Source organism: Loxodonta africana, chromosome 21 (genome assembly GCF_030014295.1).
Source record: "Loxodonta africana isolate mLoxAfr1 chromosome 21, mLoxAfr1.hap2, whole genome shotgun sequence".
NCBI classification, from domain to species: domain Eukaryota; kingdom Metazoa; phylum Chordata; class Mammalia; order Proboscidea; family Elephantidae; genus Loxodonta; species Loxodonta africana.
The window spans coordinates 43,726,808-43,753,200 of record NC_087362.1 but is presented as its reverse complement, the minus strand read 5'-3'; the positions used below and the strand labels follow the sequence as shown (position 1 = coordinate 43,753,200).

Below are 26,393 nucleotides of genomic sequence, written 5' to 3'. Positions count from 1 at the left end.
AGGCTCCAGAAATTCTGGAATCCATGAGAATTTTGAATTCTGTTCTGCATTTTCTCCTTTTTGATCATGATTCTTCCACAGAAATTTGATCAATATGTTTACTAATGGTAGCTGGGCACCACTGAGCTCTTCTTGCCTCATGGCAAAGGAGGTAGTTGTTCATGGAGGCAGTTAGCTACGTATTCAGTTTCCTTCTTCTATTCCTGACTTTTCTTCCTCTGTTGCTCTAGGTGAATAGACAACAAGAACTAGGGCATAGAACAGAAGCACCCAACACGTTATTAGGCCAATTAACTGTGATGTCTCATGAAACCATGACCCTAAACCTCCAAACCAAGGAACTAAATCCCATGAGGTGTTCAGTTGTACATATGCAGCCTCAGCAGCTACTCTTTTTGTTGTTGTTATATCTATCACACAACTTTTGCTAATTCAACTTGTTACAGATGTACAACTTATTGATAGCAATTACATTAACTGGCTGTACAACCTTATCCTTATCGATGTTAGTTTTACATCACTGCAAACTGAAACTCAGTATTCCGTAAGCAATAACGTCCCCTTTCCTCCTCCCTCCCACCCCTGGTAACCACTAATAATCTTCAGTCTCTATACATGTGCCTGTTCTAGTCTTTTTATATGAGTCGCACAATATTAGGCTTTTGTAATTAACTTTTTTCACTTAGCATAATGTCTTCAAGCTCCATCCATATTGTAGCATGTATCAAGACTTCATTTCTCTTACTGGCTGAGTAGCATTCTGTTATATGTATATTCTACATTTTGTTTATCCATTGATCTGTTGACGGGCAATAGGTTGTTAATAGTGCTGCAATGAACACTGGTATACAAGTATCTGTTTGAGTTTCTGCTTTCAAGTCTTTTGGGTATAAACCTAGGAGTGGAATTCCTGAGTCACATGGTAGTTCAACTTTTGTTTTTTTTCAGGAACCACCACGCTGTTTTCCACAATGGCTGTACCATTTTGCATTTCCACCAACAATGGATAAGGGTTCCCATTTCCTCATACCCTTACCAACATTTGTTATTTTGTTTTTTTAATCTTAGCCATCTTAGTGGGAGTGTGAGAGTGAAATGGTATCTCATCGTGGTTTTAATTTGCATCTCTCTGATGGCTAACGACACTGAGCATCTTTTCATGTGTTTGGTAGCCATTTGAATGTCCTCTTTGGTGAAATGTCTATTCAAGTTCTTTGCTCATTTTATGACTGGGTTGTCTTTTTGTTGCTAAGATGAAGTTTTATATATATTCTGGTAGTAAGATCCTTACTGGCTATACTGAAAGCTTGCCTTTTCACTTTTTTGGTAAAGTCTTTTTTTAATTTTTTATTTAAAGTTTACAAGTCAGTCTCTCATACAAAAACTTAAACACACCTTGCTATGTTCTCCTAGCTGCTCTCCCCCTAGTAAGACAGCACACTCCTCCTCTCCAACCTGTATTCCCCGTGTCTCTTCAACTAGCTCCTGTCCCCCTCTGGCTTCTAATCTTGCCTCCAGACAGGAGCTGCCCACATAATTTCATGTGTCAACTTGAGCCAAGAAGCTCACTCCTCACCAGTATCATTTTGGTAAAGTCTTTTGATAAATAGAAGTTTTTAATTTTTATGAGGTCTCACTTTTAAGTTTTCCCATTCAGGCCTTTAATCCATTTTGAATTTGTTTTTGTGTACAGTGTTAGGCATGGATCCTGTTTTATTTTTCCACGTGTGGAAATCCAATTTACCCAAAACCATTTATTGAAGAGACTATTTCCCCATCCTTGCCAAAAATCCACTGACCACAGATACGTGGCTTCTCATCTAGTTTTGAAGCAATGCACAGAATACTGGCAAATGATCCCTTAGGTTCCAAGGAGGGCCAGGAGCACCATTCTAGGATTTATCACATAATGACAAAACAGAAGTTTCTAGCTTCCTGATAGTGCCAAAAACTTTTACAGACTTATTAGCATAAGATATGGCATCTTTTGCTGGTAGGACTCCTAATTCTTCTATACTGAGTTTTACATAACCTGGTGAGTTTTTTGAATTTATTTTTATGTTGTGCTGCTAATGAACTAGATGGGAATTAATGCAATTAAAAAATTTTTTTTGTCCTCAGTCTAGCTATGATTTCCTGGAAAAATGATTTAGGGTCTCTGCTCTGCTAGAGTGCCCTTAGGGAAACAGTGTGCTGGAAGGAGTACAGCAGGGTGGTAGCTAAGCTCACCTGCGCTTGTTCAGTCGTGCTATGCTGCAGTCATTCTCATACCCTCCGCTTTCATTGAGCATGCCGGTATGTACGATGTGGCCCACTGGCACGTCAATGTCATTGGAGGAGAGGTACTGTAGAATTTCTAATGCCTGATCCCCGGTGGACTGTAGGGTTAGGGAATGAAGCAGAGAGAGTGAGTATAATAGCATCTGGCTGGGTAACACAACCTGAAGAGCAATGAAACTTACTGAGAAAATTCAATTAGCCAGTTCCCATGCAACAACGTCTGCAGATTTACTCTACTGCAGGAAGCTCGAGGGAAAGTTAGCTACGGATTCTATGATAAATGGGCCTCTTTAAGCAAATTAAGAACCAGAAACAAACAGTTTAAAATTCAGAAAAATGTTATGCTACAGATGAAATACTAAAATAGTCCAGAGTTCTTACTGAATTAGTTTTGAAGTGACAGATAGGAAACAGGAGGCATTCAATAAACAGGAAAAGCTCCCTAATCTGTTATTTTGGCTCCCAAATACTTACTGTTATCTCAAACTTCGTAAAAGAGGACATGTCAATGACACACACGGCCTCCTTACAGCACTTGACTTCAGACTCCACAATGTCAAACCAATCTGGCTTATAAAAGGTCTTGCTCTGTTCCAATGCCAGGAGGTCTACGGAACAGAAAAATGAAAGGTAGAAAGAAAAGGAGGGGATTTACAGTTGGGACTCTCTTGTATAGTTTACTATAGTGTAAAAGGTTTTTATTAGTTATTCGTCTAGGAACACAGTCCAGATATATACATTTTAAAATAAGTTATACTAACTCTCAGGACAAAAACAAAACAAAACAAAACAAAAAAATCCCAAACCGAAAACGAGAATATGACTTCTTACCTTTATCTGGTGGAACAAAGTACTTTGGCCTTTCAAATCCATGTTTCTCCATCCATCGAGCTCCTTGTGCATCCAACCGGTCATAGAGAGGAGATGTTCGTAGCTGCCTCCCAGTCTGGAAGTCCCAACGGGGAACCTTCAGATCATACAGCAGAGCTAGAACAAATAAGAATAGCCTATCAAAGCCCAAGCCACAGAGGCTAGAGCTGAATACCCAATATACACTAGACTCTGGAGTTGCTCCTACTTTCCAGCCTACTGTGGCCTAATATGCTAAATATTACCAAGTATTTAACACACATGTTCCAGAAGAAAGGTAATACTGCAAGAGCTGGTATTATCCCTTCACAAATTACATAGCCATGAGTCACATAACATCTCTAGGTCTCCATGGACAATTATACTTCCAAATTAGTAGGTAGAAACAGTGGGAGAAACGTCATAGTTCTAAAATGCCCTAAACTCCATAGCAGAGATGAAGGTGGGACACAGGCAGTTACACAGTGTGAAAAAATGGCACTTGCTTCTTTATAATGCCTGTGTTATTGGGATCTCAGACCTGTTACAGGCATTTCCTCTCTAATACTTACCCTGTTTCTGGAGTGAAAGTGCACATATCATACCTTGATTTGGTAGCTCTGAAATCTGAGAGGTTACATAGTATTGTCTCAGTGACATTATTCACATTACAAAGCAAGGGTCAGAATTCATTTTTCCTAATGTCCAATCTGTAACAGCAGTCAGTAAAAACAGCCAGAAAGAGTGTGACCTCTAGTCCCTGTCAAAGAGAAGATCTGACCTCACACCATTCCAAACAAAAGGTACACATGGCTGGGTGGAGGGTGGTTGCCTGGGGAGAAGGAAGCCACCACTCGGGTTTCCTTGTACTGTGAGACTCTGTGTCTCTCCTCTGGTAGTTTAGGCTCTACTTTTCCCTTCCCCATTTTCTATGATGTCTGCAATTTCTGTCTTATGAGAATCAGAGAAGGCTACTCCAAACTGTCATATCACCAAGGAGAAGTTCAAATTCAATTATGATTTGCAGATTCTGAAGTAATTATCAATACGGACATTTAGACTTATACCAGTTCAACGGTTTAACCAAAATATTCGCTAAAAATAAAGGACACGGCAACCCTAATGGCATAGTGGTTAAGTGCTACGAATCCACCAGGCGCTCCTTGGAAACCCTACGAGGCAGTTCTACTCTGTCCTGGAGGGTTGCTATGAGTCAGATCAACTTGACGGCAATGGGTTTCGTTTTTTTGGTTAACAGGGATACATACTGCCTCTAGGTCCTTCATCTCCCACTGGTTGTTAAGTTCTCTGCCAAAGGCCAAAAGTGAGTACTCAGGTACTAAAGACTACTCAAAGGTCTCACTGTGAATACTGTCTAGCTACTAAGCCAACAGTTCATTCTTAACTAAGAATGGTGGCCACAGCCAATGTAAAAATTTAGTTCTGAGCATAAATGTGTCCTAAATATTTAGAAATATCTGGCAAAGTCTGGGAACAGTTCCTCAGTAGAGGGAAATAAAATTGCAACTTGTTAGAACCCACATGATTTGGTTCAACTCCTGATGCAAAAGCTGTCTCTAAGGGCTTAGTGGAAAATAAATCAAAGAGAAGGCAGAAAAAAATTTAAATGAAGAGGCCCATCCTTCAAAGTTGGAGGGAGCCAAAAGCAAGGGGAAAGAGAGCAGAAATGTATGGCTTGTATTTACATGAGAAGTGGTCTCCTATCATGTAGTAGAGACAAAAGTCATTAGAGAAGCCTTAAACTTTGAAAACAACTTGGCAAATTCTTTGCTTGGAAAGGGAGCAATAATCTCAAAGACCAAGCAAGGAGTGAGAAAGGATTTTCAAGGCAAAGTTGGAAGGAGGCAGTACTGGGAATATTCAGGAATTACTTCTTGTAAATCCTGTTCTACTTTCCTGTTTCCAGAAGGCCTGAAACAGTCAAACATCTGAAGTCAAACTCAGTGAAGTTATTAAAGAGCTGAGAAAAGTCTGCCCTTCTGAAAGACGCCCGCACCTCGTTGCCAATGGGATAAAGCTTCACTTACGCATGACTTCCATGACCCGGTGACGCAGAAAGGTGCGGCTGCTCTGGAGGGCTCCAAAACGTTTCAAGTCCAACTCCCAGACATTTTCTGAGGGATAACCATATACCATCCATTCAGCGAGGAATCTGTTTAGAAGGCAGAAAAGTTGTTGGGCCTCAGAAGTGATATTCAAGAAGTTAAAAGCACTGGACTAGGCATCAAGAACCAACAGAATCAAAAGCTCCTATCTTGTCACAGAATAACCAGTTGAGCAATTCTAGGCTATTAACTTTTCTTGAAAAAACAATTAAGGATCAATCTACTGCTCTTACAAGACCACTATGAGGATTTTATTTCTAATGATAAGATTCCCTAGAAAGTGCTTAAGACATATGCCACATCTATGAAGAAATAAGACTAAAATTCACATAAACATATTCCAATTTTTACATCCAGTGGGTTATTTCTGTAAAACAGCCACCCTGGGAGGTTATACAGTTATTTGACCACGTCTCCTTTGTTCCAAGCATTTTTGGTAACTCTTCTTCTGTACGTGTTTTCAGCACCATCTGTAAGTCCCTCAAGAAAACTGACCCCATTAATTTATATTAGTACCTACTTTTTAAATAAAAATTTGCATTACCCAGGCTGATCACCAAACTCAAATGTATACTCAAAGGACTAACATTTGTTATGACTGAAAAGTACAAAAAAGAACATTCCACAAGCCCTATGACTAACTCTAAACAAGGAGTTCCAAAAACGTTTTGCACAATGACAACATTTCTGGAATACGAGGAGAGCCTTTGTGGTGCTTACTTTGAAGGTGACAACTCTCAAATTCCATGCACCTTAGTATTAACATAATAGATTAAATACATTACAACAACATGAATAAGTAATCCTAGAAGAGAACAAGCCCAGGAAGCTGACATATGGTCATAGCTGACTCTAATGAGAAAGACTTACTTGCCAGCTCCTCCGCCAAATGACAGGCCAGCAGAGTTCATTCCTGCCAGGACGAAGTAGCCCTGAACTGTGGGAGACTCGCCCATGATGCACCTCATGTCTGGCGTGAAGGTCTCGGGGCAATTGACCAACTTCATGATCTCCAAAGCCTCAAGTTCAGGCATCCTACGCAGGAGGGAACTCAACAGGGGCTCTGGGCAATAAAAACAAACCGAGTCCTTACCTTCAGGGAATTCAAAGACTTTCAAACCCTTATACTTTTGTATACACCCTCTCCTTTCAGATTATCTCTTGGAAGAGATTTCTAAGAAAAGCCAACTAGGCCATTTCTCAGAAAGCAGAAACTTTGGTGAAATTACAGAACACACTTGCAAAATGGCATGAAGACTGAGAAACAAAGATATTCCTTACAAAAGCGAGGAGCCACAGGCTAGCAAATAATACATACAGCTATAGATAATAATATCTAAGGGGTCAGTACATGTGGATAAACTCTTAAGTAGCACCCAGAGAGGCTGCAAATAAAAGGTGATATTTTCCCAAGTTGGAACAGGTGTGAAAGAGAGACCCTTACACTGTTTTAAAGGAAGTCCATCACCTGGGAAGAATCCAGTGGGACAGTGGTAATAAATGGAATCAGATGAGTTCACATCTGCCAAAGCTGGCTGGGGGGTGCATGGGGGGGGGTACATGGAGGGCTTCTTTATACTATTCTATTCCTTTTAAAAGTTTGAAATTTTTCATAAAGACAAGTTTATTAAGGGAAAAAAAAAAGTCCACGACAAGTAGTAGGGAAAATTTTCATTACAGACTCTTATCTTTTGAATCTGGAATCATGTGACTATATTAACTATTCAGCAAATAAAATTAAGCTCACAAAAAATAAGAGTAAAAGACCAAATTAACAAAACAATTCTGCTTTCTAAAAAACCTCTTCAATTTTATGTAAAGTGCTACCAAAAGAAGGTCTCTGTCCAGCCTAAAACCTCAGCAATAATTTTACGTGAAAAGAAAAATAAACCAGGAGTCGGTCAACCTAGATTTTAGTCCCCTGAATCTGCTACTAACCAGTAACTCCATCCTTGGACCGGGCAACTAACCACTACAGAATGTCCCCTGTAACCACCTAGTCTTCAAAATGCTTTGAAAATAAAAAACCTACACAAATATAAGGCATTGTTATAATCTAGCTCACATACCAAAGTGATCCCAGTCTTCCTGTAGGTTCTGAATCTCCAGCTGGTTCTTGCCCTCAGTGAAAATCGGTTTTGGGTTCTTCTCAAAGCCCCCAGACAAGATGCCACCCTGCCAGTTCCGAATATAAATCCTCCCGTCTGCATCCACAATAGCTGAGAAAAAGAAATAAGGGAGTGTGGAGTAGAAGAGAAACATGAGGGTTTAGAGGCAAGCCAGCTTTCTAAATTGACAGAAAAGAAACAAAGCAAAAAGCATCCATTAATGGCTTTATTAATGAGAGCACATCCAATAAACACAGACATTCATTAGCTTTAAAATACCTTTCGAGGGCATGGGGGAAGATTCTCTTTCTCAGATTTACAGTGGAGACTGATTAGATTATCCCTAACCCTATCAGTTACCAAGAAGGTTTGACAAGTTCTCACAACCAAACTATGTAACCGTCACTGTGCCAAGAGAAAGTCTAACAGGAAAGGTGGATTGAGAGCCCATTCTAGGGATTCTGCCCTCCAAAATGATATCAAAACTCTTTTCTACAGCACTTGGAATCACTCAACCACATCAGTTTATACATTACCTATGACACTTCCACAATTTTTAGCATTCAAGCCCAAAACTCAAGGTTACGTTTCCTATCCAAACATTCTCAATGACCTCTGCTTGGGAGTAAAATTAGCTCGCAGGAAAAAAAAAAAAGGCTTAAGTGGAATGCCCGTTTTGGCCATCCTTTCATAAAGAGTTATTAAAGAAAAGTTAGAATTGGGTCCACCTCCCTGTAACATGCTCCAGAAAAGACTTTTTGGGTACAGCCTGTCCTTAGCAGAAAGTCTTCCTTTTGAGAGGACAGAATACTGGCAAGTAAACAAGATTAAAAAAAAGTGCAAGTCCTCACTTGGTGTGTTGCTCTGCAGAGGGGTCTCCAAGGGGCGAGTCAGAAGGTAGAAGTGTTCACAGGCATGTAACGGGATACTAACCGGCTCCTCGTTGGACAGACCCAGCTCGTATGCCCACTACAAATGGACAGATTTATTTGTGGTGGGAAGAGGAACAGAAATACAAATGAGCAAGTTCAGCCTCTTGAAAAAGGTTTAATTTCAAGTGGCTTGTATGTGCTCTTGCTACAACGTCAAGTGTGGGAAGTCTGCTTTAGGTCAATAATTTCGATGGGGAGCAACACTATCCATTTTAAACCATAAAAACTACTTTTAGATCGAAGGAATATAGATTTTACCAGCTAGTAAAGGGAGCTCAAGGGGACCAAATGAGGCCCTTTTAACAAAATGCCTGGCCTTAATTACAGACCCCAAATGCGAATTGTTAAATGCACTTCACATGGCAAAAGTATTTCCCAGGTAGAATCCATGCTCCTGACACAATGAAATAGCCTAACAGTTTATTTGCTAAGTTGTAGAATGAAACATAACACCGCAGAAAGACCCAACACCAATGCCTGACTGTTTCCTGGCCTTCCTAACCAGGACAGCACCAAGTAACCGTGGGTGAAAAAGGATGCTTTTTTTTTTTTTCCACAGATACTTCTATTTTAGGAAATAAGTATAGGTTTCTTATTTAGAGTACAGGAATTCTGAGTTTTTCAGTTAAAAAGAGAAAAGTGTAGTCCCTGAGGACTATTTAGTCAGACACAGTATTAATCTTATTTCTCTACACCAAAAAATCCTACAGACAAAATTTAAACAAGAAAGTCAGCAACCCTGCGTTGTAACTAACCTACCTGACCAGCACAGTTGACAAAATACTGGCAGTCAATCTGCCCTTTATCTGTCTCCACGCCAGCAATTTGATCTTTTTTGACTCTTACATGAAGAACAGTTGTCCGGTCGTAGATCTGAACACCTGCTCCAAGGTAAAGAAAGAGGTGATGCATCATCTGATATTCCAGAATAAGGCATTTGCAGCAGATTCTCAACCCATAAGACATTGTGAAAAACCAAGGTCAATGCCCTATTTAAAAAAAAAAAGCCCTAGGAACCACATCCTTGAGACTGTGTAAATGGGCCCTTCCCAAGATTAAAAATGGCAGGCAATTTAAAAAATGACTTTAGTACAGAATAATTAAATTCCAGAAATCATAAAAGAGGCAGAGGAAAGAAAGTCCAAATGTGGCATCTTAAATCCTCATCTACCCACATCCTAAACCAGTTCATCCAAAGTATGTAACACCTTGGACGTTGTGACATCATTCCCTCATTTATTTCAACACCGGGACATGATTTCAGCTGTGGATTAAGTCCCCAAGGTGTGTTCTAACCTTGGAGCTTGTCAAGTTCTGTGAGGAAAAAAATATCCCCTTCAGTCTGAAGGACACTAATCAGTACTAAAAGCAGTTTCTTGGAACTTTAGTAAGAAAAATGTGGGCCTGAGGAAAACCACTTATTAACAAATATTACGGGACCTCCCCCTAAAAAAACGTGTAACATCCAGTGTTTGAAAGTGGAAGCTGAATACACTAATGAGAATTAATTTTTCCGAAGTCAAGTTGGTGTCATTGCTTATTGTGAGACACTTTCTTAGACAATCTCTTCCTTCCTAATCCACCAAAGAACGCCCTAGAAAACCCTCTTACCATTTTGGGAGGCAGCACTTGCCAGAGCAAGAGCCACATCAGCAGAGGACACAACTGCATCCTCAGGGACATGCATGGCCCCCACCAGGTCGTGCACATTGAGGAGAGGGTGAAGTTCAGCCACTTTCTTGGGGGAGATGATCTCAGAGGGGATGCCCATAACACTGCCACAGAACATAAAGGGACAATGACGCTTGCTGGCCCCTGGGCAGAGGTCGGTTTGACAGTAGAGTCAGGTGGGACTTCTGGTCTCATACGTACTTTAGCCTCGAGTTGATGCGCTTCAGGGAGATCAGCCGGTCCTGAGTTTGGGCTAGAGAGATGGAGCCTGTCCTCACGTAACCTGTATGAAAAATCAGCCCAAACTGAGACAGACCAAGTCCAATGTGGATTGGTAAGATGGGAAGTGTACTAGGCTATAAGTTAGAAGACCTGTGACAAGTCCTGGGGCTGCCACTTAACATCCCTTGGCAAGCAAATTAGCTTCCTTTGAGATCCTAGTGAAAACTAAAAGTATATCACATGCAATTTTTTTTTTTTTTTAACCAAGGTTCCATTCTCTATTCAAACATTCTCGGCTCAGAGTTGTGCGAGGATCACATTAGATACTAATGTATATAAAAGCTTTTTTTTTTTTTTTTTAAATAAAGATACCATTATTAAAAAAATCTATTTGGCGGTGAGGTGGGGTTGGGAAATGCTACTTGGAATTCATTCCTATTCTTCACTCCTTTAGACAATTCTTTTTCTCCTCCTAGTCTTGGCAGGAATATAATCCTTGACGAAGGTCACTCACACTATCAGCCACCAGGGGATCAGTGGGCGCTGATCTTCCCCTCTCTTCCCCCAGTACAAACAGTGCGCATGTGACCTAGGCTCAGACAATCGGATCCTCCTGGAACACTGGGTCTTGTGCAAATAGGTCAATGTCTGGAGGTCACTTGTCTCTGGGGCAGCGTTTTGGCCAGAATGTTCCTGTTCTAGCTGAAGAACTGCATGCTATGGGGTCCCCACATCTTGTCCTCCATGATTCCTTTCATTCCTGACCCAATTCCACAGGCCCGTGACCTTCCAACAAACTCCTTTCTGCCTGTTAGCCAGAATCGATTTCTGTTGTTTGCAATCAACAGTCCTGACACAACCATTATTATACTTGGGTCAATGACCATTCTCTGAAAATGCAATGACTCTTAGTTCTTATAGAGAAAAAGTTGAATCAATCCAGTCTTTAAAAAAAGGAAGTAAAGCCAGGATAATTTAAATATTTTCTTAATTTCTCTTGAAATCCTCAAATAAGTATGCCCTTCACTGACAGGACATGGTTGGAGAACTGGAATTTCACAGCTTGGTTTTAAAAAATAGATTACCAGGCTATGCAGTGATCTTGGCTCGAGATTTGGTGGGCCAATCACACCCTGAATTTTACCCCAAGACAGACAAAAAATTCAGCAGCTATTTTCTACTCCATACCAAAGGTTACAAATAGGAGAATGCCACTGTATCTGCACCTATACAATACGTCATGTTAGTCTATATTAAGGAGTCTCTGGGTGGGGCAAACAGGTAAGCTCCTGACTACCAGCCAAAAGGTTGTTGGGAAAGTTGCCTTTGAAGACAGCCCTGGTGATCTGCTTCCAATAGGTCACAGCCTTGAAAACCCTATGGAGCACAGTTCTACTCTGACATACATGGGGTCTCCAGAGAGTCATAACTAGATTGACAATAATTAACAAAAACAATATAATATTAAATCGTGTTCCTTCAAAACAGAACTATGTATCATAACAAATTTAACATGTCACCCATTAACAAGATTAAAATTCTATTTCTTCACAGGGGGCTTTTAAAGTTTGAACTAGAGCAATTCTGGCATACAATTTACTTTGTCAAAGGTTAATAGCCACAAAATAGAACTCTTAAAATCAATAAACAAAAGTAAACATACAATATTAAAAAGCAATTCAAAAAAGAAACAAATAGCCAATAAACCTATGAAATGATTAATTGTAAGAAATGTAAACTCGAATCTGATAATTTTTCTCCAGTTCTCAGATTGGCAAAAATTACAATAATATTCAACGTTGAGAAGACTGTGAAGAAAGAAGTACTCTCATACACTGTTGGTGAGAGAGTACAGCCCTGCTGCAGGATCTGGCCACATCTATCAAAGTTTAAAATATGCCTGTCCTTTGCCCTAACTATCCCCCTCTTCTACGAATTTATCCTTTAGAAATAGCATGAAAAAATGAAGATATACAGACAAAAATCTTAACCAAATCATTTATAATGGTGGAAAAAAAAAAAAAGGAAATTTATACACATACTAGGCAATGGAGAAATGGATAGAGAAATTACCATATGCACACACCATGGAACAGTACTCCACAGTTTTAACCAATGAAACAGACTTATACTTGTTGACTTGGAAAGCAGCCTATGATACACTTTTACCAAACTCTTATTGCTAAATAAACAGTACTGACAAAAATAACACAAAAGTTTGATGAAAGATGAGATCCATGTAGGTTGAATGGTCTGGAATCAACACTTTGTGAAGTGTTGATGTATCAGGATATTTAAAGATGGGAAGGATTTGGACACCTTGAAAGAAGCAGGGAGGCAGGTATTATCAAATTTGAAAACATACACCAATGTATTTGGCAAGTTAGGAAAGAAGAAACTATAACTTGTCAGGTGAATTTCAGCTTTTATGTAAATCAGTGGTTCTCAATCCTGGCTGCACATGAGAATCACCTGCAAAGTTCTGAAAAACTACCTATTCCTGGGCCTCAGCCCCAGAGATTCTGATTCAGTTGTCAGGGGTAAGACCCAGACACAGGTGATTCCAACCTGTAGTGGTTGTCAAGCCTGGCTACACATTAATTGAGAAGCTGCAAAAATTACCCATGCCCAAGGCCCTACCCCAGACCAGTACACAGAACCAAAATCTCTGCAGGTGGAGCTCCTGCATCGGCACTTTAAAAAAGTTCCTAGATGATTTTTTTGAGGGGGAGGGTGGTAACTTTTGGTTATAATTTCAAACTTAGAGAAAAATTGGAAGACTAAGACAAAGCACTCTGGACATCCCTTACCCAGATTCATCAATTGTTTGTATTTTTCCCTATTTGCTGTGCCATTCATACTCTCTCATTCTCTTTCCCATCTATACCTACATACACACACACACACACACACAGAGACACATGAGCTATTTGAGAGGGAGCTGTAGACACTGTGCCTCTATTCCTAAATACTTCAGTGTGCACTTCCCAAGAACAAAAACATTTTCATACAGAATCATAGTACAATTACCAAAATCAGGAAATTTAACACTGATACCATACTAGCTAATCCACTAATCTAATTAATTGTCTTAATGGTGTCCTTTTTGCTTTCCCCTCAGCCTGTGATCCAATACAGTCAGGCACAGCATTTAGTTGTCATGTCTCTCTAACAGCTGCTTAATCTTTCTTGACTTTGACATTTTTAAAGAGTATAGGCCAAGTATTTTGTGGAATCTCTGCATGTTTTTTAAGTCTGATGTTTCCTCACAATTAGATTCAGGTTACATGTTTTTTGCAGGAATATCCCACAAAGGATGTTTCCTTCTCAATGCATCATCACAATGGTTTTTCCCACTAGTAGTGACAGTGACTACTTGGTCAAGGTCGTGTCTGCCCGACTTCTCCATCGCAAAGTCACTACTTTTCCTTTGTAATTGATAAGTAATTTGTGGGGAGGTAAATATCCTGTTTCCTCTTCAGACTTCCACCTGGTAGTAACAGCATCTACTGGTGATTCGTGCCTGAAATCATAATCACTATGACGGAGGCCAAATGGTGATTTTCTAATTCCATCATCCCTGTATATTTATGCTGGCATGGCTCAGTCCCTTCTTCCTCATTTATTTATTTTATCAGTATGGACTCACAGATTCCTATTTTATACAATGGACTATAATCCATTGTTCTCATTTATTTTTTTCTCAAATTATCCCAGATTTGGCCAGTGAGATTTCCTTCAAATGGCTCCTATGTCCTTTTGATATGTTCATGATTCTTGGAGCACACTACCTTACTTTCTAGCATAAAAAGATGTTCCAGGCTCACTAAACTGTACTTTCCCAGCCCCAGCCAGGAATCAGCCATTTCTTCCAGAAGTTGTGATTCCTTTTAGATGAGAATGTCTTTTGAAACTAAGAGATGGGAAGGAGCATTTCTTCTAGGTGTGCGCGCGCGCGCGCGCACACACACACACACACACTCACTCTCATTCTCTCAGTAAAAACTGTGATTTCATACTAATGCCTTCAATTTCAGCCCAACACCATAGGGTTCACTGCAGTTATTCCTTCAAACTTTTGCCTGAAAAAGTAGATGCTTCTTTTCCTGATTTGCTTGTTACCACCACCACTACTGCCTTGTAAGCAACAAAAAGAAGTCAGGCCAAATAAAGGGTTCTAGAACTAAAGCTATGCTGATTTACCTTACAGAAAAGAAGCCTACGACCCTGATTCCTTTGGATCCTAACCAGCGTAGTGATGCAGGACTCAGCAGAACTACAGTAACTGTAACTGAACTATAAAGGAAGGCCCTTTATAACTACAAAGGAAGGCCCTCTGGACCACGAATGAGCAGCTCCATCTCTGGGCATATTATGTGAACTCTCTTCTGACTCAATCCCTGGTCAATAATCGATCTAAGTGCTTGTTGCCATCAAATTGAATCCAACCAAAAGGGACTGTTTCTCACCTGTTCTGCATGTAGCAGGCTGTTTACACTGGTAAAAGCAGGAGACTGTGCAGCAGGAACTACTTTTACAATATTCCACTTGAGAGCCCTTGCCTCTCAAAAGGAAGCCTGGCCAAGTTCAATGACATAATGGGGCTCACCCGGAGGCCTAGGCTGGGGTGAGGCAAGAAAGGTACCTAGGTTGCAAAATTTTTGCCCTAACAGGTTAGCTTGCCTTATCATAGTCCCAAACAAAACAGTCTTTTCCTTCTCTGCCTATAGTTCCTCTCCTGACATTTTCTCTCTCCACTTCCATATCCATAAAATCTCAGTAACTAGACAGTTTGACTCAGTTTACGATTTACAAATATGGTGACACTTAATAACACTATGAATTCTGTGACACAGAAATGTGTTATAAGACCTTATTTTATGATCAAAATTTAAAATAATTCAAATCCCACCTCCCTGAATTAAACATTTGCCAGTGTCACAGAATTTCTAAGTTAGCTAGCCAAGTAAACTGTAGACTATGCTTACATGATGACCACACAGCAGAGCCACTTTAGTTGGTAAATAGAAAGAGCCATCATCCTTTGTCAGCATTAGTCCTGAATTATTTGTTATTTGAATTATGCATTCTTCAAAAGAACAACCCTTACACACGTAAATGCTCTGCACTTCATGACTGGGCCTCACTACCCTCTCATTACAATAAGTGTGGTTTCATCACCCAAGAGACTAGGTTCGACTCTGGGCTGTCAGCCCTACTCCAGAGACTTCTGGCTAATCTATTCCATTACAATAAACTGACAGGTGCCCTTTCTACCTTGTTATTATATGGGATCACAGTGTAGATCAGTATCCCTATTCTTGGAACACTTCCTACTTTTTCCAGTACTATTTGGCTTATAATTCTGTGTCCTTTTCCCCCCTAATTACACAATTACACAGACAAGAGAAAATCTATGTTTATGCTTTACAGCCAGAAATATACTTAATAGTGACTGGTGAAGTTCAGTGGGTCTAACCATGATTTCACTGTTAAGCACCTAAGGTTAAGTTTTCTCCTTTTCTTTGTTTAGGAGTTAAGTATTGCCACTTAATATACTTAAATGAATGAAATATATAGGAAATGGTCCAGGAAAACTTTCGCGTCATGATAAGAATGTTAAGATCTGAAAAAGCTCTTGGATATTGAATCCCCTCATTTTATACATAGGAAAACTGAACAACACTCAACAATCTCAGTGACTTGCCAAAGGTAATACCTTACCTAAATGGCAGAGACTGGACTAAAACCCGTCTTAGTTATCAAATCACCAGGCAAACCTGGTACAGGACCAAATAGCAAAACCAACCAAACCCGTTGCCACTGAGTTGATTCCGACTCATAGCAATCCTATAGGACCAAATACAGTAGTGAGTAGACATCTGGGGGACAGGCAGATCAATAAATGACAGATTATGCTTACCTGTTTGGATCCCTGTTTCTTGCTCTAACTGATGATAGAGTTTGTTTGAATAGTCTGCCATCTTCTGCTCGATGGTCAAGTGTCTGGCAGTGCTCAGGATGCCAGCACAGAACCTTGTAGAGCCAGCAGCCAGCCTGCAGAATAGATACAAAATACTATTGTGTAGATTCACATATCTGTGAAATGCAACACGTACAAGGTTCTTCACTGTAGCATTCTTTGTAATATCAAAAAACTGGCAATACCCCAAATGCCCGTTAACACGGGACTAATTAAAAAATTTGGAGTTCACCTATACAATAAAATATTATGCAACGTAGGAAAAAAAATGAAAAAGCTTTTAATGCACCAATATGGAACAATCATGCTGAAAAATGCAAGGTGAGGAACAATGTTTAGGGTATCCTACCGTTCGTATAAAAAGGGGAAAAAATAAATGAAAACTCATACACACATAGACATACCTACATACATGTATTTCCTTATGTACGCACAGAACGTACGTGGAATGACACAGAAGAAACTTAACACTGGTTGCCACTAGAGAGGGAAATTTATAGTTTTATATAGAAGCCCTGCTGGTGCAGCGGTTAAGCACTCAGCTACTAACTGTAAGGTCAGTGGTTGGAATCCACCAGTCACTCTGCAAGAGAAAGATGTGGTGGTCTGCTTCTACAAATATTCACAGTCTTGGGAACCCTATGGGGCTCTTCTACTCTGTCTTATAGGGTTGCTCTGAGTTGGAATTGACTTGACAGCAATGGGTTTTGGTATAGGAGATATTGATATTTGCAGTGCAGTTTCCTTTTTTTTGAGAACTGGCAGAGTAAGGTGCTTCGGTAGAAGAACCACTAGGGCAAGGAAATAACAGCACCTAGAGGCTATGGCATGTGTGTTAGAGATTTTTTTTTTCTGAGATGACAGAGATCTTGTGCTAAGCTGGGCATAGAAAAGTTTTGGCAAGGGTGAACAATCTTTAGTGAAGTTGGTCCTGTGGGGCAAGAAGGTTATTTGGTGAGAGTGTAGAGTGGACCAGGCCAGGCCGAGGAGGAGACAAGGAAAGCCAGGAAGCGGAACTGAGGGAATCTGAATAAATTATGACCTTCAGTTAATAATAATCTAACAATATCAGTTCATTAAGTATAACAAATGTACCGTATTCATGTGAGATAACAATAAGGGAAATGGTGTGGGGCACGTGGAAACACTGTACCACCTTTACAATTTTTTGGTAAATCTGTAACTATTCTAAAATAAAAAATTTTTTAAATTAAAAAAAAAAGAAAATATAGGCAGAATGGAGCCAATTTCATTTTGGGTCATAGAAGGAGCTCTTGAGCAATAACGATTTATGTTGCTGCCTGACTGGCTACACCACAAAGAGGGAGTAAGATTAGGATGTGCTGTGAACCTGAAGCCAGTAGAGCCTTCTAAGATATTCGTCTTGTTGAAATCTGCCACCTCTTTAGAGATTACAAAGCAGGAGTGTTATTAGGCATGACTAAGAAAAGTACAGAAGATGTCGTCCTTCTGAGACTCTTCTCATAATATGCAGCAACCTCGAGATGAGCTGCTGCTGGGACAATATTACTGAAACAGGAAACAAGGAAATGCTCTACAATTAGTGAGCAGAGCCACAAGTCCTGTCCGGTTTGATCCTTACCTGCCCTGTTCCAAAAGGACAATATTATTCCACCCCAGCTTGGAGAGGTGATAGGCCACAGAGGTGCCCATGATCCCACCGCCACAGATGACCACCTGTGCCTGGGTGGGCAGGGCAATGGAATGGGCCTCAGCAGCTGACGTGCTACTTCTTGCTGAGGGCCAGTTCTGCCATCCTGGGCTCGCTCTTTGCTGTCGGACAATTGAGAGCAGCCGGTAAAACATCACGTCTGTCAGCAACTGGGAGGTGTGCTCTCATTCAGCTAGGAAGAGCTCAAGAATTCAAACTAGAAAGAGAAAACCAGACATATTTAATTCCATTTAACCCAGTGCACAGGATTAATGACCAAAGGATGTAATAAAGCAATCATTCATTCAACAAACATCTGAGGACATACTAAGATCTAGACAAGGAACCAGCTCTGTGAGTGTTCCAGACAGAGGGATGAGCATGTGCAAAGGTCCCCAGATGAGAAAGGCTTTGATGGATCCAAGACAGAAAGGAGACCCATGTGTTCACAGCATGGTGAGTGAGGAGGCAAGGAGCTACGACGACACTGGAGAGGCAGGCAGAAACCAGGTAATCAATCACAAGGAACTGGTGATAAAGCAGGGAAATGAAATAGTCTGACATGGCTCCTTGTGGAGAGTGGACTGTCACATGAGAGGAGTGGAGAGATGAGTTGGGAAGCTACTGCAGTCATCCAAGGGGGACCGCATGATGGCTCAGACAAGGAGGGCAGCAGTGAGACAGAGAAATGTCTGGATAGGAGGCAGAAATGACAGGACTTCCTTCCAAGTGAATGTTAAAGATGGGAGAAATAAGGGATTGGGTAGAAGGTGGTACCATTTACCACAGTGTGAAAGACTAGGAACAGAGAGGAAAAGCAGGAAGGAGCAAGTGTGAAAGGGTGTGTGCGTATAGAGTCAAACACTCCATTCTTACACACAGAATGTGTGAGATACCCATTAGGAATTCAAGTGGAAACGGCAGGCAGCAGTTGGGTGTACAAGCCTGAAATGTGGGCAGGAAGGTTGGGAGATTAGCCTATGTACAATATTTAAAGCCCTTGAGTTAGAGAAAACAAGACTCTGAGGCTCCCCAGCATTTATAGATTGTGAAGAGAAAGAAGGGACTAGAGATAAGGGCTGGATGCTGTGGCAGTCCCACAGAGAGCATTCAGATAAAGAATTGGTTAAAGAGACAGAGGAGTGGCTAGTAAGGCAGAAAGAAAGCCAGCAGACGTGTGTTGCAGAAGCCAAGAGAGACAAGTGTTTTAAGAAGAGATTAATTACAGAGGGTGCTGAGAGGTCAAGCAAGATGACCAAGTGTCTTCAAAGATCTGATGACATAGAGATCCTTGGTGACCTTGGAGAGAACATTTTCAGGGGAGTGGTAGGGATAAAACAACAGAATAGAGCAAATTGCAGAATAAATAGGAGATGAGGGAGCAGAGACAGCTCAATAACATTTTACTCCGAAGGGAAGCAAAAAAATGGGACAGACGTGAAAGAAGAAAATGCAATGAAGCAAAGCGGTTTGTTTTTAAAGAAGGGAAAGATTAGGAACATTTGATGGCTGGTGGGAATGATCCAGTGAAAGGGAAAAAGACTGATGATAGAGGAGAGAGGAAAACTCAAAGAATGAGGTCCTTGGGAAGGTAAGAATAGATGAAAACCAAAGCTAGGTGAAGTATTACATGCCTCCCATTTCAACATGGGGTGTGCTGGAGATTTTTAAGTATAGGAGAAGAAAATTATTCACGTTCGGCTTATCGCTCACACATGAGATAGGGAAGTCACAAGATACAACAAAGCACATATTTCTGAGACAATAAATAAAACAAGGATCATCAAGGAAGGGGTCATACAGAAAGCAGGACTTATGGCACCCCTCCTCACATCCCGGTAAACTCCGCCTCAAAATGTAAGTTCCATTACACAGCCAGTCCTTTCTGTAGTCTCATCTCCATGTGGCCAATTTCTCTCCCCTGACCCAATCGCTCTCTTTTTTCACCCTTGTTCCAGAGACCTCACTATCAAGAGGCAAGGGTCAGCATCCTCCTTGCTTCTGAACCATTACCACTCGGTCATACTTGAAAAAAGCCCTGGTCCTTTGTAGCTTAGGCTAGCCGACCACCCACACCTAGCTTCAGGCTACTGTTATTAAAGAAAATCAGAGGGTGTATCTGTCTATATTCAGGTTCGGGGCCCATAACACTGCTCTCTCTCAACCTTCTACCCCCCCTCCTCTCTTCCCTCATTCTAGATAGCCTGTCTCCTATCTCATCTTATCCTTCATACTCTGCCTACAAACCTGCTTGCATTTGAAACCATTCCTTACTTCATCTGATCAAAAGTTTATCCTCCACAAGTACCCCGGGTCCCATTTCCTCCTTGCTTCTTTTGAACCTAGCTTCACCAATTATATTCTTTCTTGTACCTACATGTTTTCCCTCCTTTTGGCTCTTTCTCATCAGCATTTTAACATGCTCGAGTTCCTCCCAGCTGATTTAAGAAATAAAAGCTCTAAAACTTTCTTCAGATAGCCATTTTAATTTTAAAATCCTAAACTATAAAAATTATAGTCTTTACAAAAAACTCAACTATAGGAGGAAATTAAGATTTCCCACCACACAAAGATAACCAATACCGGTGTTAAATACATCTTTCCAGAATTTTACTTTTGCAGTAATGTGCTGCCATCTTGTCTGCCACCACCCTTGTCTTAAGTTCTCATCTTCTACCTTTGATTACCAGCAGGTTTTTCAAACAAAAATTTACCCTAAACAGATACTTCACAACTTCCCTTTTTCACTTGATAAATATATTGAAAGGGTTATTTTCTGCTTTTCAATTTTTCTCCATCCTACTCTCTCCTGAGCCAACAGCAGTTGGGTTTTGCACCACCATGCCACTAATGTCACTCTAGCCAAGAATGCTATGCTGCTTGTTTCCAGGGAGACTTTGCCGGCACCATCTCCCTTGACCTCTCAGCAGCAGTTAATAACCTTTGATAACTCCTTCCTACTTGACATTCTTGTTCCTTGTCTGTTGATTTTTTTCCTAAATTTTATTTTGTTGTTGACAATACACACAGCAAAGCATACACCAATTCAACAGTTTCTACACGTACAATTTAGTGACACTGATTACATTCTTCAAATTGTGCAACCATTCTCACCTCTTTTTAAATTGTTGTTCCTCCCTCATTAACATAAACTTACTGCCCTCTAGGTTCCTATCTAACTTTTAGAGTTGCTGTTGTCAATTTGATCCCACATAGTTCTTAAAAGAGCACAATGCTTAAGGCGGATTTTTTTACTAGTTAAGCTGAACTATTGTTTGGTTTTAAGATGACTTTTTTAGGGGGCATTTTTGGTTTAAGGTTTAAGATTATTTCAGGGCAATAGTTTCAGGGGTTCATCCACCCTCCAAGGCTCCAGAAAGTCTAGAGTCCACGAGAATTTAAAATTCTGTTCTGCATTTTCCCCTTTGATCAGGATTCTCCTATGGAATCTTTGATCAAAATGTTAAAAAATGGTAGCCAGGCACTATCCAGTTCTACTGGTCTCGTGGCAAATAAGGCAGTTATTCATGGTGGTAATTAGTCATACATTCCATATCCTCCTCCTATTTCTGACTCTCCTTCTTCTTCTGTTGCTCCAGGTGAGTCAAGACCAATTGTTGTGCTTTGGATGGCCACTTGTAAGCTTTTAAGATGCCAGGCACTATGCAATGCACTAGGAGGTAGAATAGAAGCACTAACGTGTTATTCGGCCAATTAATGGAATGTGCCATAAAACCATGACCCTAAACCTCCAAACCAAGGAACCAAACCCCATGAGGTGTTTGGTTGTACATAAGCAGCCTCAGCAGCTGCCTTTTTTCTTTTTTTTTGGTCATTGCTATCACACAACTTTTCCCAGTTTTACTTTTTATAGGTATACAACTTATTGATAGCAATTACAATAATCAGCTGTGCAACTCTACCCTTGTTTTTTGATTTTTGATCCCTACTTCCCTGGTTACCTCTTTGCTGAATTCTCTCTGGACTTCTCTCCTCTGCTCATCCATTATGTATCCATGTCCCTTGGGGTTCTGTCTGAGGCCTTCTTTTTTGTTCACACTTTCTGGGTGATTTCATTCTCTGCCATGACTGATGGCTCATCCCACACCAATGCTGAGCTTCAGATCTGTATATCTAGCTACAGAATGGCCATCTCCACTTGGATTCTCATAGGTAAAACTGAGTACATCCAAAATGCAAACCCATCTTCTTCAGTCTCCAAATGGGTCCACTTCCTGTGTCCTACTGTGATTCTGTCTACTAGAATACTGAGTGTTATCTTGGATTCCTCCCTTTCTCCCATCTTCCCATTCCAGTCAGTCATCAAGACCTAACAATTTCACATTCTAAATCCCTCTTAGATGCATCTATTTCTCTCCATCTCCACTCCATTGCCTGTGTCCAAGCCACCATCATTTCTCACTCAGATTACGGCAGAAGCTTCCTGACAGGGCTTCTGGTCTCTAACCTGCACATGCGTGCACACACATACACATCATTCTCTAAACAGGAGTCCAAGGGAGTCTTCTAAAATGAAAATCTTATTTCACACACCTGCTTAAAACCCTTCAATGACTTTCTGATGCCCTCAGGGAAAAGTCCAAACTCTTTATTATGAAATGCAAGGTCCTTCACAGTCTGGCTCATTTCTGATCTCTGGTCTCATTTTCCTTTTCTCCCCACCTCTTACGCTCTAGTTGTAACAGATTGAACTACTTGCAATTCTCCAGACATGTCAGGAATGGACCCTTTTTCTCCTCCAGGATTTGGATATACTGTTCTCTGTAACTGGCAGTTCCTACCACAGCTCTCTCCAAATAAGAGTAATTCCCTCAGGTCTCAGCCTATCTGGTATCTTATCTAACCACCTTTCCCAACAGTTGGTGAGGTGACTCTTCTGTGTTCTCCTACAATACCCTGTACTTCTCCTAGCACAGAACTAACCACACTACATAACCACCTGTTTACCAATCAGGGAGGCAACACAGCAACCCAGTTGGAAACATAGGCTTTGGAGATAGACAGACCGGGGTTTGAAAATTGCCCCACCTTTCATTAGCTGTAGCTGTATGATCAATCAAGTTACTCAAACAGTGTTTCAGGCTCCTCATCAAGAACACGGGCTAGCAATACCTACCTCACATGGTTGCTGCAAAGACTAAATGCAGGAAGAACATGGTAATTGGCATCTGAGAAGTTTCAATAAGCAGTAGTTATCATTCCCCTATTATAATGGAACTCTCTGAGAGCAGGAACTCATTACAACTTGTTCACGATTTTCCTAGCACCCAGTGTAAGCACCCAGGAAATATCTGTTGGTGAATTAATGAGAACAAAGAACAAAGGAAATGGGAAAAAAATCAATGATGACTCTGAGATCTCAAGGCTAAGTCCCTGTATTTGATCGGGTACTTGAATACATGGATTTAAAAAAAAAAAAAAAAAAAGCTAGTATCTTTACAGGTAGTTACAATGTGCCAAAAAATGCCTTAGGTATACAACTAATTTAATCTTCACAACTCCATGAGGCTGATACTATCATTTCTATTTTACAGATGAGGAAACTGAGGCACAGAGAAGTGGTGTGACTTGTCCAAGGTCCTACAATACTGGTAAGCAGCAGGGCCAGAACTCAACCCTGCCAGCCTGGTGCTAGGCTCTGCCATTTAATATAACTCCATGCTACCTTTCAAATAAAGTCAGAGCAGCTGCAAGGACAGAACCGTAAACACGCCCCCAATAGGAGAAACGGAACTGTAAAGGTGGCAGAAGAAACCACAGCTTTGAACTGGTTTTTCTCGGTTCAATTGTGGCCGAGGAAGTGACATCAGAACAAACCTGAATTTTTAAAATGTGGGTGAACCAGAATCATAACCAGAATGGGAAAAATTACAGGTTATAAGTCCTGCTAGAAACTTAATCTTTCTCTTAGAAAACAAGGGCAACATCCCCATTGCACAGCAACCAAATCTCTTCCCCCAATGGATTTTATGCATTTGCAAAGAGTTGGAAACAGTGGTGCCCCGCTCAAAGATGGCGGCTGACTGGGCCAATGTGAATATGTGTCGCTCTTCTCACTCCTGGCAATAATCTAGTCTCACTCATCAGGCTCCTGGGCTAACAATGCCTCTTCTCAGTCTCCAATTCCAGGGCTTTGATCCATAATTGTTCCCATTCCGGTTATGGTTCTGGATCACCCAAACTTAAAAAGTTCAGATTTGTTTGTTTTGCTTCATTGGCCATGACTACAGGTTCAAAGCTCTGGAAGAAACAGTAACAGGTACGTTTCCAGGGGGAACAATAAACAATGTTAAAAGCCCAAGATGATAAGACCTGAAGAGAGGATTTTGACCTTGTGCTCATCTCGACCTTCAAAAGAGTCAGTGAACTGGTGGGGCCGGAAGAAAAGAAGGATTTAAAGTGGATGTAAACAACGAAAGAAAGAAAAAGCACCAGTCTATTCAAGCACTTCTGACTGCAAAATCAAAGCCCAGCTTGACAACAAAGGAGGGAGAAACTGAAAATGTCAAACAAAAAAATAAAGCGTTATTACTTGGTTTAAAACAAATGATACTTCAAAAAAAGTTCTAAAGACAATTGTATTATTTTCTCTATGAAGAATAACTTCAGCTAAGCAATCTTAAGACTGGGGCCGGTTCTGCTCAAATTTGCTTAAACCAACAAGAGCAAGGTGACAACTCTCAACTGTTTCCCAGCTGTCCTGCTGTATGGTCACAACACTGCATACAAGTGGCCTGCTGGTCACAGGGAAGACGGGGTGAGTATAGATGGACTCACACATTTCCCACAGTTGCTTCAGCATAAGAACCACAAGAAGCACTTGTTTTTAAAAGACAAACAAAACCACCAAAAAACCAAAACAGATTTCCAAGCTCCACCTCTGAGGATTCTGATTCCACTGGTCCAGGGTGTTATATTTTCCAACAAGTGTACTATGTGATCAGACAAGTCTAAGAAATTAGTAAAAATCCCCACCATCGGGAAAGTGCACCCTTTAGCCCAGGCTCCCTGCTCCCAGCCCCCCAACCCCATCCCCACCCTATCACCAATGCTCGCAACCTGCTTTCATGCGTGGGTGAAATGGACTTACAGATTCCTGATTCAAATTTTAGTATCACACACATCAGTCCCAAGGGCGTCAAACATTAAGAAAGCTTATTACCCTGGCCTAGACTCTTTAAGGCAACTTCTGCCGGGCTCTGTAGCAGTCTTACTAGTGGACAGCGGCACAGTGGACAGCACCTTTCAAGGCGGGGGAAAAAAATTCCACCTGCAGAGAAGGATGACCTGGCCAGACCAAGCCTGACTTGACAGGGCACTGCAAGTGTGTGCAGGCTCGAGGGGGAGGCTGAAGCGAGGTCACCCCGGCAGCCCTGGGCATTCAGGCTGCGCTGTGGACGCCTAGAAGAGCCGGCTGGCAGACCCAGGGCCCCTCCGACCCCCGGTCCGAGCAGGCCTTAACGCCCGGGACTCCCGGCGTTCCCCCCTTCCGCTTTGGTCTCGCCCAGGGTGCTCCCTGCAGTTACCCGCCTCACGGTGGTTCGGCCTTGTAATTTCGGGAAAACCCGTTCAGGTTGTCAGGAGTCGGCCCGCCCGGGTCCAGACGATTCCGTTCTGTCTGCTTCAGACCTGGGGGCACTGTCTATGGCTGTGTTGTCCGGACCTCGGGGACCCGAGCCCGGCTGTCCCTGCGGTTGTCTCCTTACCTCACGGCCCTCCCCCGCCAAGGGCTCCGCGCTCAGCAACACCCTCGCGGAGGAGAGGCAACAACAACGGCCGCTGGGGTCAGAAGCGGGGGACAGGGATGGGAACGGGGGTGGGGCGGAGGGAATATAAAGTTCCGGGGAAGCAGGAGTCCGCGACCTTCCGCGCTTTACGGCCCCCAGCAAGGGTACGGCCCGTGCGTGACCGCAGTCGCGCGCGAGCGCGGCGTTACGTTCCCGCGGCGGCCCGCCCCCTGCACGTGGGCTTGTTTGGGTCTCGCGAGGCGCCAGCCCGAGGCCGTGTTGCCCCTACCAAAATGGGGGTGAGGTGGGGGAGTCGTTCTCAAGGCCGTTTTATAGGACTTAGGCCTCGGACCAGCGTTAATTTCTGCAAGTTGGACGTCGTAGGTGGGTGGCAGGCTCCGCTGGCGCCTTCGGAGCCTGGTGTTCTCTTTACCTTCCAGGCCTGGTGCCTGGCCCTTCGCCGTGTGAGTCCGCAGCCCATAGCCACATTCCAGTCCCGGCCGGAACCAGGGGCCTCTAGGACGGCAGGTGTGCTGTTCTCGGAATTCGCTCTGAGCCTTCCTGTGCGAGGCTGTAGCAAGCGGATCGGAGATCCGGTCTGCAGGCCTGGCCCGACCTCGGAGGCAGGGATAACGGATGTGGGTTCGCTGTCCGATTTTACTCCTCTGTCAGGAAGGACGAAGCGGCTTCTGCACCTTCCCGGCTTGTTTTGGCCCAGAGGAAGAGAAGTCATTCTCCCGAGCCTCTGAGAAGCCTTCCGCCCACCCCTCCGTCCTTATCGCATCACCCTAATTTCTTTCCT

The 26,393-nt window shown here is 41.9% G+C and overlaps 1 protein-coding gene across 2 annotated transcripts in view; it reads right to left on the bottom strand.

Moving 5' to 3' along the window:
• Positions 1–25,778, bottom strand: part of PDPR (pyruvate dehydrogenase phosphatase regulatory subunit) — a 40,398-nt gene extending 14,620 nt beyond the window's left edge. Inside the window, exons 1-13 of one of the 2 annotated variants that reach the window (XM_023556682.2) lie at positions 25,391–25,778; positions 17,775–18,060; positions 16,112–16,245; positions 10,168–10,249; positions 9,907–10,070; positions 9,055–9,176; positions 8,215–8,332; positions 7,325–7,474; positions 6,126–6,318; positions 5,178–5,302; positions 3,112–3,267; positions 2,755–2,888; positions 2,230–2,378 (exon numbers count right to left, since the gene is read on the bottom strand). In XM_023556682.2, the coding sequence (XP_023412450.1) occupies positions 2,230–2,378; positions 2,755–2,888; positions 3,112–3,267; positions 5,178–5,302; positions 6,126–6,318; positions 7,325–7,474; positions 8,215–8,332; positions 9,055–9,176; positions 9,907–10,070; positions 10,168–10,249; positions 16,112–16,245; positions 17,775–17,998 (1,751 nt within the window). In that variant the 5' untranslated portion in view covers positions 17,999–18,060; positions 25,391–25,778. The remainder of the gene's footprint in view (positions 1–2,229; positions 2,379–2,754; positions 2,889–3,111; positions 3,268–5,177; positions 5,303–6,125; positions 6,319–7,324; positions 7,475–8,214; positions 8,333–9,054; positions 9,177–9,906; positions 10,071–10,167; positions 10,250–16,111; positions 16,246–17,774; positions 18,061–25,390) is intronic. The other variant, XM_003417079.4, reaches the window with a different exon arrangement.
• Positions 25,779–26,393: the final 615 nt, after the last annotated feature.